Here is a 15,959-nt window from a genome sequence, read left to right as displayed (position 1 = left end):
GAGGAGGAGGGAGGAAGAGGGAGGAGGGAGGAGGGAGGAGGAGGGAGGAGGCGCGTGAGACGTCTCCATAGTCTGAGCTTTAACGGTTGACTCCCAGCAGACAGCAGCTCTGTTGTTGTTTCCTCTGAGTCACTGAGCCTCTGTCTGCAGCCGCTACATGCTAAGCTAACCGCTGCTAACGGCTACATGTGACCGTGGAGACTAAACATACGACAGTGTTTAAGGGGTTTATGTAACCTGTGGTCTCAGCTGGACAGAACTGTGATTAACAGACTGGGCTGAGGTCAGTGAACGTTACACAACGACTCACATGAAACATGAAACAGGAGAGGAGAGATCATTCATTCATTCATTCACTCATTCATTCACTCACTCACTCATTCATTCACTCATTCATTCATTCATTCATTCACTCATTCACTCATTCATTCACTCACTCATTCACTCATTCACTCATTCATTCATTCATTCACTCATTCATTCACTCACTCACTCATTCACTCATTCATTCATCCACTCATTCATTCACTCATTCATTCACTCATTCACTCACTCACTCACTCATTCATTCACTCATTCACTCATTCATTCACTCATTCATTCACTCATTCATTCATTCACTCATTCACTCATTCATTCACTCATTCATTCACTCATTCATTCACTCATTCACTCATTCACTCACTCATTCATTAATTCATTCACTCATTCACTCACTCACTCACTCATTAATTCATTCATTCACTCATTCATTCACTCATTCACTCATTCATTCATTCACTCATTCATTCATTCATTCACTCATTCACTCACTCATTCACTCATTCACTCACTCATTCATTCATTCATTCATTCACTCATTCACTCATTCATTCACTCATTCACTCACTCATTCATTAATTCACTCATTCACTCATTCACTCATTCACTCATTCATTCACTCACTCATTCATTCATCCATTCACTCATTCACTCACTCATTCACTCACTCACTCATTCATTCATTCACTCACTCATTCATTCACTCATTCACTCATTCATTCACTCATTCATTCACTCATTCATTCATTCACTCATTCACTCATTCATTCACTCACTCACTCACTCATTCATTAATTCACTCATTCACTCACTCATTCACTCACTCATTCATTCATCCATTCACTCATTCACTCATCCATTCACTCATTCACTCACTCATTCACTCACTCACTCATTCATTCATTCACTCACTCATTCATTCACTCATTCACTCATTCATTCACTCATTCATTCACTCATTCATCCATTCACTCATTCACTCACTCATTCACTCACTCACTCATTCATTCATTCACTCACTCATTCATTCACTCATTCACTCATTCATTCACTCATTCATTCACTCATTCATTCATTCACTCATTCACTCATTCATTCACTCACTCACTCACTCATTCATTAATTCACTCATTCACTCACTCATTCACTCACTCATTCATTCATCCATTCACTCATTCATTCATCCATTCACTCATTCACTCACTCATTCACTCACTCACTCATTCATTCATTCACTCACTCATTCATTCACTCATTCACTCATTCATTCACTCATTCATTCACTCATTCATTCATTCACTCATTCACTCATTCATTCACTCACTCACTCACTCATTCATTAATTCACTCATTCACTCACTCATTCACTCACTCATTCATTCATTCACTCACTCATTCACTCACTCATTCACTCACTCACTCATTCATTCACTCACTCATTCATTCACTCACTCATTCATTCATCCATTCACTCATTCACTCATTCACTCACTCATTCATTAATTCACTCATTCATTCACTCATTCATTCATTCACTCATTCATTCATTCACTCATTCACTCATTCATTCACTCATTCATTCACTCATTCATTCATTCACTCATTCATTCATTCACTCATTCACTCATTCACTCATTCATTCACTCATTCATTCACTCACTCATTCATTCACTCATTCATTCATTCACTCATTCATTCATTCACTCATCTGGACCACGCCTCCACGGATCTATGACTGGCATCAGAAGATTAGCTGTTGCCATGGAGACCACATCAAATGATCTGTTTACATCCAATAATCAATCACTGATGAAGAGGAGCATCACATAGTAGTGAGAGGAGGAAGAGGAGGAGGAGGAGGAGGAGGAGGAAGAGGAGGAGGAGGAAGGAGAAGAAAATGAGGAGGAGGAGGAAGAGGAGGAGGAGGAAGGAGAAGAAAATGAGGAGGAGGAGTAGAGGAAGAAAACAGGAAAATAGGAAGAAGGAGGTGAATGAGAAATAGAGGAACGAGGAGGAACAGGAAGATGAGAAGGAGGAGAAGAAAAAGGAGAAGAAAAGGATGAGGAGGAGAAGAAGAAGGACAAGAGGACGAGGAAAAGGAAGAAAGAGGAGGAGGAGAAAAAAGAGGAGGAGGACAAGAGGGTTGAGGAGGAGGCACAAGGAGAAGGAAGAGGAGGAGGAAGACAAGAAGAGGAAAAGAAGGTGAAAATGAGGAGAGGAAGGGGAGAAATGAAGGAGGAGGAGTAGGAGCAGAAGAAGAAAATGTGGAGGAGGTGAAGGATGAGGAGCAGAAGATGAGATTATGGAAGAGAAGGAGGAAAAGAAAGAGAAGTAGAAAATGAAAAGGGAGGAGAACAATAAGGAGAAGATCTGAGGAAAAGATGAAGGAGGAGAAGGGGTAGCAGGAAGAAGGAGGTGAATGAGAAATAGAGGAACGAGGAGGAGCAGGAAGATGAGAAGGAGGAGAAGAAAAAGGAGAAAAAAGGGATGAGGAGTAGAAGAAGAAGAACAAGAGGACGAGAAAAAGGAAGAAAGAGGAGGAGGAGAAGATCAAGGATGAGGAGCAGAACGATGAAGGAGAAGAAGGAGTGTCTCCTCCTCCAGTCCTGAATGTCTGGAGGAGAAGAAGAAGAAGATGTTTACCCCACATGGAGCAGATGGACTGATGAGGAGATGATGAGTAAAGGTTACCATGGTTACCATCAGAACCTGTTCTGCTGATCCACCAGGAGGAACTGATCCAGGATCAGGATCAGGATCAGATTAAATATAACAATTAAAACATATATTCTGATTTATTTCTCTGGATAATGAATGAATGAATGAATCCTCCAGATGAGTCTGTGACTCTGACCTTGTATGTGATGGTTTCAGGATAATTATCTGGAGGAAGACTGAGAATAACATGTGACCAGCAGGAGGATGGGGAGGAGGAGGAGGGGGGAGGCCGAGGCAGCATCCCCCCCCCCCCCCCCCCCCTCCCCCCTCCTCCTCCTCCATCCAGCCTCCATTTTACAACAAACCACAGACACATCCACCGTAAAGCTGCCACCGCTGGTTCCATCCAGAGTCTCCAGCCCCAGAGTCTCCATCCTCCATCAACCTCCCAGAACCACGAAGAAGAATTAAAGACCGATAAAAACACGAGACCGAACCGGGTCCTGCTCCGGTTGTGCTTTGTGCCAATGTGCGTAGTGAGGATGAGGAGAGAGAGAAACGCCCCACGGACAAACAAGGAAAAACACACGACACACACAGAGGGGTGATGGTTTAAATCCCATAGACAGTGATTTAAAGAGGCGGGCAGTGAACGCAGCACAGGGAAGAAATAAGAGGCTTTAAAGTAGAGGTTTGTTATGAACAGCGCCCCTCCACCTCCATCCCTCCCTCCATCCCTCCATCAGCTCCATCCATCCGTCCGACAAAACAACACGAGAATCGAGCCTATGATCATCTTCATCTTCATCATCATCATCATCATCTGATCACAGTAAATAAATCAATAAAGAAGAAGGAAACACAAGATGATGATTTTACCTGAAAACAAGCCGCTGGTTGTTCGCTGGTGATTCTCTCTCCTCTCTGGTCCACGACAGGAACGACTCTGACGCTGAGCTCCTCCCTCCTCCTCCTCCTCCTCCTCCCCCTCTCTCTCTCTCCTCCCTCCTCCCCCCTCTATCCAGGCCTCTCTCGCTCTTTCTACCACTGTGTCTCTATGTCTCTCTCCCTCTCTCTCTAATTCAATCCACTCCATGAGAAAATTTAATAAAAAATAATTATTAAAAAATTCGCCAAAAAGGAGCAGAGTCTCCCAATATATATATATATATAATAAAATGTGTTTTATTGTGTGCTTATGCTTATATGTGATCGTTTAGATGTCAATAATAAAACGTATTATTTATTATTAATTTATTACTTATTATTACAAACATGAACTTTATATGACTGCTTTTAAGTAAAATTGAGATATAACAAAAAGTCTTAAAATCAATATTTTGTTTTTCTAAAAACACATTTTATTGAAATAAAACTCAAATCAAACTGATTACAGTGTAATTAATGTTATTTTAATCGTAGTTTGAAATATAACAAACTGCTCCAGGTAAAGTTGAGATAAAGAGCCATAACAATCCATATATTTATCTCTAAAAACATGTTTTTGTTGAAAACAATACAAAACAAATATGATGATTGATTTAAATGTGTATCCAAAGTTTTTACAGTGTAATATTTATCATTTTAACAGTAGTTTGTGATAAATGTCAAAAAATAAAAATGTACAAACATGAACTTTATACGACTGCTTTTGAATAAACTGAGATAAATAATGTCAAGAGCCATAAAATCAATACCTTTAGTCTAAAATTGTGTTTTTATTGAAAACAAACCAAACTTGATTTAAATACATAGCCCAACATTTTGTACAGTGTAATTCATACTTGTTAAAGATAAACTGAGCTCTAAAAACAGGTTTTATTGAAAACAACATATTCAAGTTATATTTAATAAAATGGACAGGTCAGAGTTTCTACAGCGTATGAACAGCTGGTGACATGATCCAGAACAAGATGGAAAGACTGTCACATGTTAAGATCTGGTTTATTCTGACTGGAACTAAAACCTGTTTAGATTTATTTCTTATTTATTCAGTTAACAGCTACAAAGACAGAATATTATTTCTAACCTGATTCATTTAAAAACATTTTCAAAAAAAATCTGACTTTCTAAAAAGTTCACCTCTTCACAGAAACTCTCATGTCAGCATAAAATGAGATTCAAACTGGAGCCGGACCTCACAAAGATAGCAGTCCTGGAGTCAGAGGAGGAGGAGAGGAGTTGACTTCCTGTCTGTCCTGTCATGATCAGGAAGTGAAAGTGAAGCGTGAGCACCGAGACAAAACAGCAACAACAGGTGAGCTCTGGCTCTTGTTACCTTCTCCCACAATAATTAACTCAACCTTTATCTGGTGTTTTTAATCAGGTGTTAAAGTTTTAAATGTTTTAAATCTGTCCTGTGAGGCTGTTAAGTAGAAGCTGGAGCAGATCCTGTTAGAGCAGGAACATGAAGACGGACAAAGAACCTAAAGAAATCAAGTTTTCACCCAAAACTGAAACATGTGCAAAACGTGAGCGACTGAAAAACGTCAGAGCTTCAACTAAAAAAGAAATGTTCACATTTAAGTTGTTAAACTGAAACTAAAGTGAAATCCAGTCCATGTTTTCTCTGACGCCTTCACAGAAGAGAAGAGTTTCCAGAAATCCATCTGGTCTGAACTGACATACTGAGAATAGAAACACTAGACGCCTCACATGAGTCTGAACAGGGTTTTATTATCATGTAGTTAGTTTAATATTTAAGGCTGCGAGCGTCGACTGTTGTTACTGCTGCTTATCTCTGTGTGTCTGTGTTCACTGATAATAAACCACCATGAAACCATGAGTTTACACATTAAACTTGAAACATCATCAAAACTAAAGCTTTACTTTCTTTAAAAACCTGCTTTTATTGAAAACAATTACTGATTACAAAATTGTTGTTTCAAAGTAAAAGACCCATTTTCACAATAAAACTGTGAAAACTTTTTTATGTGACTGCTTTTAAGCAAAACTGAGATAAATAATGGAAGGAGTCATAAAATCTATAAAACAAGATTAAAAAGATCCAACTTACCTTCATTAAAATGTATAGCCATTTAACATAATTTAGGACTTTCTGGACATTTAATATATTTAAATATCTGTAGTTTCAAAGTAAAAGATCTGTTTTCACAATGAAACCTGGATTTTAAATGACTGATTTTAAGTAAAATTGAGATAAATAATGGAACGTGCCATAAAACCCTTAAGTATGTAAATTACATCAAAACTAAAGCTTTACTTTCTTTAAAAACCTGCTTTTATTGAAAACAATTACCGATTACAGGATTTACTGGATATTAAATGTCATCAAATAATCGTTGTTGCAAAGTAAAAGAAGCATTTTCACAATAAAATGGTAAAAATGTGGACTTTATAAATAAGTAAAGCTGAGATAAATAATGGAAAGTGTCATAAAATCCTTATCTTTTTCTCTTAAAACATATTTTTTATTGTAAATGTCGTCAAAACTAAAGCTTGAACACTTTAAAGCAGTGAGTTGGTTCTTTAATTCTTTTCCTTGTTTCCGTTGCAGACATGGCGTCGGCCGGCGGCGAGGAGCAGTTCCAGTGTTCAATCTGTCTGGATGTCTTCAACGAACCCGTGTCCACTCCCTGCGGACACAACTACTGCAAGGCCTGCATCACGGGCTACTGGGCCTTCGCTGAAGTCAGCCAGTGTCCGCTCTGCAACGAGACTTTCCCCAAGACGCCCAGACTCCAAGTCAACACCGAATTCAGAGACATTTTGGAGCTTTTCAAGCGGACGAGAGCTGCAGGCGATGGCGCCGGCTACGCTACATCTCCTGATCATCCCTGCGAGGTGCCCTGTGACCTCTGCCACGGGACGAAGGCGAAGGCTCTGAAGTCCTGCCTCGTTTGTCTGGTGTCGTACTGCGGCGCTCACCTGGAGCCGCATCGCACCGTTCAGGCTCTGCAGTGGCACAAACTGATCGACCCGGTGGAGTCGCTGGAGGAGAGGGCCTGCAAGAAACACAACAAGCTGAGGGAGTTCTTCTGCAGAGACGAGCGAAGCTGCATCTGTGCTGCGTGCATGAAGGACGGCCACGCGACGCACCACGTGGTCTCCTTGGAGGACGAGCTCAAAGAGAGGAGGACGACGCTGAAGTGCATGAAAAGTAAAGTTAACCACACTCTGAGCGAGGTGAGCGTCGAGGCTGAAAGGATCCAAACCTCGGTGACGCAAAGTCGCCTGAAAGTGGAGAGGATAAAAGCAGAAGCCGCCAAGTGCTTCGCTGCTCTGGTGGCCTTGATTGAAACCAAAAAGGAGGAGCTGATGGAGCTCCTGGAGGAGAAGCAGAGAGCGGCAGAGCAGGAGGCCGAGGCACTCATCAGCCATCTTCAGGTGGAGATAACTAAGAACCAGAGGATGAGCACCAAGCTGGAGGAGCTCTCAAAAACAGAGGATGACTTCAAACTCCTCCAGGACCTCCCAGCTATCTCCTCCTCTGAAAGCACTGAATGCTTCAGGTTCAGAGCCCAGAGCCTCCTGCATGTGGAGGGCATGGTGAGGAGCGCCGTGGCCAAGGTTGAGGAGACGCTCGGTGAGCAGATGGAAATCATCCTCGGAGGTCTGCTCGACGAAGAGGAGGAAATGATGGACTCTCAGACGGAGTTTAACGACGACCTTGCGGAAATCCAGAGTCAGTATTTCCAGAAAGTGACTCTGGACCCGAACACGGCACACCCCTGCCTCGTCGTGTCGGGGGACAGGAAACAAGTGAGGGACGGTGGCTCAAAGAGGACAGTCCCAGACAGCTCCTCCAGGTTCGACTGTCTCCACTATGTGCTCGGAAATGAGGGTTTCTCCTCCGGCTGTTTTTACTACGAAGTCACGCTCGGAGGGCGAACGCTCTGGGAGGTCGGCGTGGCAAAGGAGTCCATCAGCAAGAAGGGCACTAATTTATCCCTCAGCCCTGAAAACGGATGCTGGACGCTGGGTTGTTACTGGGGGCGTTGCCAGGCTAACGCTAACCCTCCCGTCGTTTTGGCCTTGCCTAAAGTTCCCCAGAGGATCGGTGTGTTTGTGGATTATGAAGGAAAGTTGGTCTCCTTCTATGACATCGACACGAGGGCTCGGATTTACTCCTTCACAGGATGCACCTTCACCGCACCGCTACCTCCTCTGAGTAGTTCATCAATGAAATGGGTTTTCACTGGCGCCCAAACAAAGACCAAACTCTACCCGTTATTCAGACCCAGCTCTGAGGACTCTGCTCCGCTACGTATCACACCTGTCAGACACTCAAAACCAAAGTAGAGACCCTTCCTAAACTCAGACCGAACACACAAGTTTCAGCTGTGGTTTGTAATAATGGGCGTGCACCAGGGGCGATTCTAGACCTAGAGCTTTGCTGGGGCACAGGCCCCCAACTCCCAATACATAAAAAAAAAAAATAATAATAATAATTAAATGTGTGCGCAATATGAAATAAATGGCTAGCCTAACAGTATAGGCTACTTTTACAGGGCTCTCTCTACAGTATACGTATAAATCATTATTAATTGTCCGCATGTGTGCATGCAGCCTACGCATGGTGTGAGTGTGTGTGTGAGGGAGAGAGCACAAGCTGGTAAACTGTTGCTAAATTTAGGCTACAATGAAGCTAAGCATCGAAAAACAGATGCTAATTATGTGAGCAACATTCTCTAACAGCGATCAACTTGTCATTTTTTCTGTCAAACAAGTTGTGAATTTGTTGTAACATTAAAACAGGGGACGACTTACTCTGTGCTCAAAGTGATGTGACGAGCTCCAGCGGTTTCCACTGTGTACTGTATGTGTGTGTGTGTGTGTGTACATGAAACACTCGGAAGAATCATGTGAACGATTTTCATTAGTTGTTGCGTTCAATCTTACCCAGCTACACAGGTGCTATTTCCTGATTAGCTATTATGGCCCCTTTCTTTTTGCTGGTAAGTGACAGGCTCGAGTCATGACTAAAGCAGGCACGGAGATGCGCTCATGAATGCCGTTTCCAGCGAGAGCAGCGCTAGAATTTTACTGGGGCACTGGAGACTTTTACTAAGGCACGTGCCCCAGTGAATAAGGTCTAGTAACGCCCCTGAAGTGCACCTTCAGCATTTTATACGTTTCTGCATAAAAATGACTCAAAACATCAACAACCAACCCAATCAAACACATGAAACTGAAATATTATACTTGTTTATTTAGGAAAGTGAGCCAATATTACATATCATGTCCTCCTTGTGTCCAGTATCTGCTGTGACCTCCTTGTCACTAAATGTTTCTGGTAACTGCTGATCAGTGGTCTACAGCAGCTTGGAGGAATTTTAGCCCATTCCTCAGAACAGAACCACTTCAGTTCTGAGATGTTGGTGGGTTTCCTCACATCAACTGCTTGCTTCAGGTCCTTCCACAACATTTCTATTGGATTAAGGTCAGGACTTTGACTTGGCCGTTCCTAAACATTCATCTTGTTCTTCTTTAACCGTTCTTCTGTAGAACCACTTGTGTTCTTGGTTCTCGTTGTCTTGCTGCATGACCCAGTTTCTCTTCACATTCAGCTCATGGACAGATGTCCTGACATTTTCTTTTAGAGTTCACTGGTAGAATTCAGAATTCATTGGTCCATCAATGAGGACAAGCCGTCCTGGTCCAGATGCAGCAGAACAGGCCCAAACCAGGACCTTACCACCCCCATGTTTAGAGATGGTTCTGGAACCTTTTCCAGCCTGATGAGCAACAACAACTCTTTCTCTGAGCTCCTCAGAAAGCTCCTTTGTCCACAAACATGTGTTGTGAAGATCAGACTGAGACAAATCCCTGATTTATTGAAACTAAACCAGGAACTGAACCACACCTAAGTCTCATTACATTGATGGAAACACTTCTGAACACATGGACTCTGATTGGATCCTAGAGGAGCTCCTCTCTGATATGTAATATTGGTTCATTTTTACTGAATAAACAAACACACAAGTATAATATTCCGGTTCCGTGTGTTTCAGTTGGTTTGGTGTAACAATGACCCATTTTTTTAACTCAACACTAATTTGATTTTATTTACATGTTATATGACTTTATTAGAATCAGTCCATACACATCATATCAGATGTGTCAGTGTTCATGTGTTTACACCGCCCTCTAGTGGTAACTGTGAATAACTACACTGGCTCTAAATGAACAGAGGTGAAGTCACAGAGTCAGATCAGTAGAATGTGTTTGTGTAAAGTATAAAATAATTTTGACTTTGAGCTGGTCAGAGTCCAGATTTTTTTTCAGCTTTAATCTCTGCAAAGTTTTTTTTTTTTTTTGCTGTAAATCATCTCATAAATTAAAGCTTGTTGTGCTACAAAGACATAAATAATCACAGGGATCAAGAACAGCTTCAAAATAAAGAGTCATGATCTCAAACTATCATTCAGCTAATTAATCACAGCAACACAGTCCATCTAATCACATGAAGACTACAGACATTAGACATCCTTTGTTTTCCATCATAGAGGTTCTGTGTTGTCGTTCAGACTGGAATGTATAGGAAAGCAACAAAACATAATAACATCTTTACAGTGGGCGATCTGATCACAAGTGTCCATCTTAAAGAGCAGGAGGAGGTCTGGAGGAGGTCTGGAGGAGCTCTGGAGGAGCTCTGGAGGACGTCTGGAGGAGCTCTGGAGGACGTCTGGAGGAGGAGCTCTGGAGGAGCTCTGGAGGACGTCTGGAGGAGCTCTGGAGGAGCTCTGGAGGACGTCTGGAGGAGGAGGTCTGGAGGAGGTCTGGAGGAGCTCTGGAGGACGTCTGGAGGAGCTCTGGAGGAGCTCTGGAGGACGTCTGGAGGAGGAGGTCTGGAGGAGCTCTGGAGGAGCTTTGGAGGACGTCTGGAGGAGGTCTGGAGGAGCTCTGGAGGACGTCTGGAGGAGCTCTGGAGGAGCTCTGGAGGACGTCTGGAGGAGGAGGTCTGGAGGAGGTCTGGAGGAGCTCTGGAGGACGTCTGGAGGAGCTCTGGAGGAGCTCTGGGACACATTTGGGACACGTTACAATATTCTACTGACCACATGATGGCGCTGTTTATTAACAGACACACAAACTGAGATCAGTAATAATAAAGATGGAGATCAGCTGAGATCAGATTAACCAGGACGGGTGATAAAGCAACGTCTGACCGGGGGCCTTGTTTTTCTTTTATTCATTAACAGAGAACAATAACTGATTCATTTGGTTCGGTTGCTAATGTTTGAGTGTTTAATAAAAGTTTAAAAACCAGAACAGAACAGAAACAGGTTAACCTGACGATCATATGAGTACAACGGCAGATAAATAGAACAGGAACAAAATTCATTAAAACAAAAGATAAAATAAAATACAGAAAGTTAGAAACTGAACGACATAATGATGTTTCTAATTAACACTGAGCCGCCTGTACACACTGGACAACTGTCTGACAAACTACAGCTATGGGTCTGTCTGTGATGGTTAGCATTAGTTAGCTTAGCTAGCAGAGCGATATGTTCAAGTCAAATAAAAGTCGTCTGTTTTCATCAGTTCAAACACTTACACCTCCTCAGGACTTGGTTCTACCTCCAGAGTCGATCCTGAACGAGGAATAAATAATGTCAGCATTATCAGTCATGTTAAGGTGAGTATCAGGTTGTTACATGATTTAGTCACGAGAATGTTAGGGTCCCACCCACACACACATTCCAAATTAAAACCTAAAGACTCAGATCCATCTGGGCCTCAGGCTGATCCATCTGCTTGAGGCCCGGCTGGGTAGAGAGAGGAAAAAGAGAAAGGTGAAACAATAAAAAAAAAGAAAGGAGGGGAGCACAGAAGGATTGAGATAGAGAAATGACTTCAAGAAGAACTCAACAAGTCCAGATCATATCTGTCTCTAGCTGTCCGGCCTCAAGCAGATGGACGACCAGACAGGAAGAGACAGATATGACCTGGACTCGTCTGAGTCTTCATGTATCTCATTCCTTCTGGTTCTCTCTTCTCTTCTCTTCTCTTCTCTTCTCTTCTCTTCTCTTCTCTTCTCTTCTCTTCTCTTCTCCTCTCTTCTCTTCTCTTCTCCTTTCTGTTTTTGTTTTACCATCCTTTTTTTTCTGACTCTACCCAGCCGGCCTCAAGCAGATCCAAGACCACTTGCCTCTGTTTAGTGTTTTCTGCAAATTCTCTCAGCTGATGAAAACCACTGTCTCAATATACGACTTCACAGAGGTGGAGGTGTGCCCACCTGAGAGTGTCCAGTCTGAAGAATGGGTCCTTGAGTTTAGCGTGGAGCAGCGCTGCCGAGGCCCCAGGATGATTGAACCTCAGGTCCAGCGCCTTCAGACAGAAGGGATTGGAGCTCAGAGCTGAGGCCAGAGAAGCACAACCTTCCCCCGTCACCTGACAACCTGCCAGACTACAAAAATACACAAAAAGTAAAAGGGTTAATTCATAATGATGCAACAGATCGTCATCCGCTGAGTTTAAGGAATCCTAACCTGAGGGCTTTCAGCCGACAGCCGGGACTCCTCAGTCCAGCAGAGAGCAGCTTCACTCCTGAATCCCTCAGGCTGTTCACGCTCAGGTCCAGCTCTCTCAGGCTGGACGACGGCAAACTGAGAACTGAGGCCAGAGAGTCACAGCTTCTCTCTGACAACTTACAGTCCACCAACCTATAAACAGACGACGCAACCAACGCAACAATCACTCACCACGTCTTCCTCTTAGAATCAATCAGACCATGACACACACACCAGTAAACATTAACTAATCAGACCTGAGAGTTTCCAGTTTGCAGAGTGGACTTGTCAAACCAACAGAGAGCTGCTTCACCCCTGAATCCTGCAGTTTGTTGATGCTCAGGTCCAGTTTCTTTAGACAGGAGGACTCTGAGCTGAGGACCAATGAGAGCTCTTTGCAGCATTCTTCCGTCAGACTGTTTTGATTCAACCTAAGAGTCAAGTAAGTTGGGGCAAGGTACAGTTTCATAGCTCAACGATCAGAGTATTTATTACTGCTTGTCAGAAAATAACACGTTTCTTTATTTACTTGGTCTAACCTTAAAGTTGTCAGTCTGCAGTTTGGACTCTCCAGACCGGCGCAGAGCAAACTGACTCCTGAATCCCTCAGGCAGTTCTTGCTCAGGTCCAGCTCTGTCAGATGACAGGACTGGGAGCTGAAAGATGCAGCCAGAAGTTTGCAGCTTCTCTCCGACAGCTTGCAGCCACTCAGCCTGAAAAGATGCAAAAGGAAAAAGATGTGGGTTTAGTTTGAAGTTTAGTTTTGTTTCTTCGTGTTTTAATGAGCGTTCTATACCAACATCAGAACTATGGAGGAGCACATGTGTGTCATACTGAGACAGTAAAAGCTTTCATGTTATGCATGGTGCTATTTTCTGCTTTTATTTTGTTAACCATTTCCTTTTGTGTTAGAGTCAGCTTGTCCTTCCTGTTTGTCTTCCCTGTCCTGATTGTTTTCACCTGTGTCTAATTACCCCAGCACTTGTATATACCTGTGCCTCCCTTAGTTCTTTGCCAGGTCGTCCTGTCCTGTCCAGTGGAAGCAGCTCTGTCTCAGCCTTGTTCTGACCAGGTCGTAGTTTTCCTTGAGCTTTTGTTATTTTCCTTGTTTATTTAATATTTTCTCATTTTACCTTAGATTATTTTTCCTCGAGAGAGATTTTGTATTTCCTTAGTCATTGATGTTCTTATTGTGTTTTTGCTTCATGAAGAGTGATTTTTAGTTTTTTCCTCAGAAACAAAGACTGAGTGAATCTGAACGTCTTCTGAGTCAAGCTTTTAGGTTCAAACCTTGTTCAGTTGTGTCGACGTAGAATTAAGCCGTAAACAAAAAAACAAGGAGCAGATGCTCATGGAAACGACAACGGGGATACTAATGCTAATGGCTAGCATGTCAGTGCTGCTTTCCAGCAGTTTGTTTCTGCTCATATAGACGTCTAAATATAAACCAGTTAGATTTCCAGTAACATTTTGCTCGAAGTGGGTGTTGGCAACCTTTAGCAGTGGTTAACATCACAGCAGGAAGGTTAACCTGCTGGCTGCCTGGGGTTTTCAATGTGGGGTTTCCATGTTCTTTCAGTGAATATTGTCATTTCAAACCATCCACTCATCTTTACCATAACAAGGGGAGGAACCAAAGATCTTATCAGACCAATGTCCAGGTTTCCACTGGTCTAATGTCCATTCCTTGTTTCCTTCTTTGCAGCAGAAGTAACCCTTGGTCTTCCTCTCCTCTGATTCGATGAACGAAAGCGTTTGACGGTTTTCCAGAGTGAGTGACCTTCATGTCTTAAAGTAATAATGGACTGTCATTTGTCTTTATACTTGAATGGTTCTTGGTATATTAACGATTAGAACAGCAGCACATTAGAGAGCTGTGGACCAACCCATGAAGCTGACTGAGAAATGAATGTGAAAATCTGTCAAAGAATCTAAAATATCAAACATTGTCTACATTATTCCACATGTGTTCCTTCATAGTTTTGACATATTCAGTATAAATCTACAATGTAGAAAATAATAAAAGAAATTTTAAAAGATAAATGTTTTGAGTTCTGCATCTATATTGTCTCTTTATCTACGACCTACAGAGCTTCGCTGGAGCCTTTCACCACCGGCATCAGCCTCAGAAGAGCCTCCTCTGTACCAGAGTATTTTCTCAGGTCAAACACATCCACTTGTTTCTGAGTCGACAGTAAGATGAAGACCAGAGCTGACCACTGAGCAGGAGACAGTTTATTCACGAGGACATGTTCCTCGGTCAGGTAGAGCTGGACCTCCTCCAGGACTGAATGGTTCTGTAGCTCACTCAGACAATGGAACAGATTGATGGTCTGGTGTGGAGACATGTTGCTCCCGATCTTCTTCTTGATGTACTGGACTGTTTTGTAGTTGGTTTGTAAGGACTTTCCCGTCGGAGGCAGCACATCTTGCAGCAGAGCCTGGTTGGTTTCCAGTGACAGACCCAGGAGGAAGCTGAGGAAGAGGTCCAAGTGTCCATTTGGACTGTAAGGCCTTGTCCACAGCACTCTTGTAAAACTTTGCTGACGTCTCCTTATTTAATAGCTTCCAACTTTTGGGTTTTGATTGTTTCTCAGACAACAGAGCAACGCCATAGTTGTAGAACAAACGGTGGACATGAAGAGCAGCCAGAAACTCCTGAACGCTCAGATGGACGAAGCAGAACACCTTGTCCTGGTACAGTCCTCTCTCCTCTTTAAAGATCTGTGTCAACACTCCTGAGTACACTGAGGCTGCTCTGATATCGATGCCACACTCTGTCAGGTCTGATTCATAGAAGATCAGGTTTCCTTTCAGCAGCTGATCAAAAGCCAGTTTTCCCAGAGACTCAATCATCTTCCTGCTCTCTGGACTCCAGTGTGGATCTGTCTCAGCTCCTCTATCATACTTGACCTTCTTCACTTTGGTCTGAACCACCAGGTGGATGTACATCTCAGTCAGGGTCTTGGGCAGCTCTCCTCCTGATCTGGTTTCCAACACATCCTCCAGAACTGTAGCAGTGATCCAGCAGAAGACTGGGATGTGACACATGATGTGGAGGCTTCGTGATGTCTTGATGTGGGAGATGATCCTGCTGGCCTGCTCCTCATCTCTGAATCTCTTCCTGAAGTACTCCTCCTTCTGGGGGTCAGTGAACCCTCTGACCTCTGTCACCATGTCAACACACTCAGGAGGGATCTGATTGGCTGCTGCAGGTCGTGTGGTTATCCAGAGGCGAGCAGAGGGAAGCAGTTTCCCCCTGATGAGGTTTGTCAGCAGCACATCCACTGAGGTGGACTCTGTAACATCAGTCAGGATCTCAGTGTTGTGGAAGTCCAGAGGAAGTCGACACTCATCCAGACCGTCAAAGATGAACACAACCTGGAACTCTTCAAAGCTGCAGATTCCTGCTTCTTTGGTTTCAGTAAAGAAGTGATGAACAAGTTCCACCAAGCTGAACTTTCTCTCTTTCAACACATTCAGCTCTCTGAAAGTCAATGGAAA

The 15,959-nt window shown here is 43.0% G+C and overlaps 2 protein-coding genes across 2 annotated transcripts; one reads left to right on the top strand and one right to left on the bottom strand.

Annotated features, from left to right (window-relative positions):
* The first annotated feature begins 4,999 nt into the window (after positions 1-4,999).
* Positions 5,000-11,777, top strand: LOC311509832 (E3 ubiquitin-protein ligase TRIM39-like). Its single transcript, XM_084575268.1, has 3 exons — positions 5,000-5,236; positions 6,497-10,570; positions 10,913-11,777. The coding sequence occupies exon 2, from the start codon at positions 6,499-6,501 to the stop codon at positions 8,239-8,241; it is 1,743 nt and encodes a 580-aa protein (XP_084431394.1). The 5' UTR covers positions 5,000-5,236; positions 6,497-6,498; the 3' UTR covers positions 8,242-10,570; positions 10,913-11,777.
* Positions 11,778-13,143: 1,366 nt separating this feature from the next.
* LOC311509841 (protein NLRC3-like) lies at positions 13,144-15,641 on the bottom strand. Its single transcript, XM_084575279.1, has 2 exons — positions 14,544-15,641; positions 13,144-13,168 (listed from the first exon to the last, which is right to left on the bottom strand). Exon 1 carries the CDS (start codon positions 15,630-15,632, stop codon positions 14,760-14,762), a length of 873 nt encoding a protein of 290 aa, XP_084431405.1. The 5' UTR covers positions 15,633-15,641; the 3' UTR covers positions 13,144-13,168; positions 14,544-14,759.
* Positions 15,642-15,959: the final 318 nt, after the last annotated feature.

This window comes from Chelon labrosus, assembly GCF_963514085.1.
Source record: "Chelon labrosus genome assembly, contig: SCAFFOLD_88, whole genome shotgun sequence".
Classification (NCBI taxonomy): domain Eukaryota; kingdom Metazoa; phylum Chordata; class Actinopteri; order Mugiliformes; family Mugilidae; genus Chelon; species Chelon labrosus.
This window is presented reverse-complemented; position numbering and strand designations above follow the sequence as displayed.

Bases quoted from the DNA above. Each gene is read 5' to 3' on its own strand.
- LOC311509841 (XM_084575279.1), bottom strand. From the start codon at position 15,632: ATGGTGACAGAGGTCAGAGGGTTCACTGACCCCCAGAAGGAGGAGTAC.
- LOC311509832 (XM_084575268.1), top strand. From the start codon at position 6,499: ATGGCGTCGGCCGGCGGCGAGGAGCAGTTCCAGTGTTCAATCTGTCTG.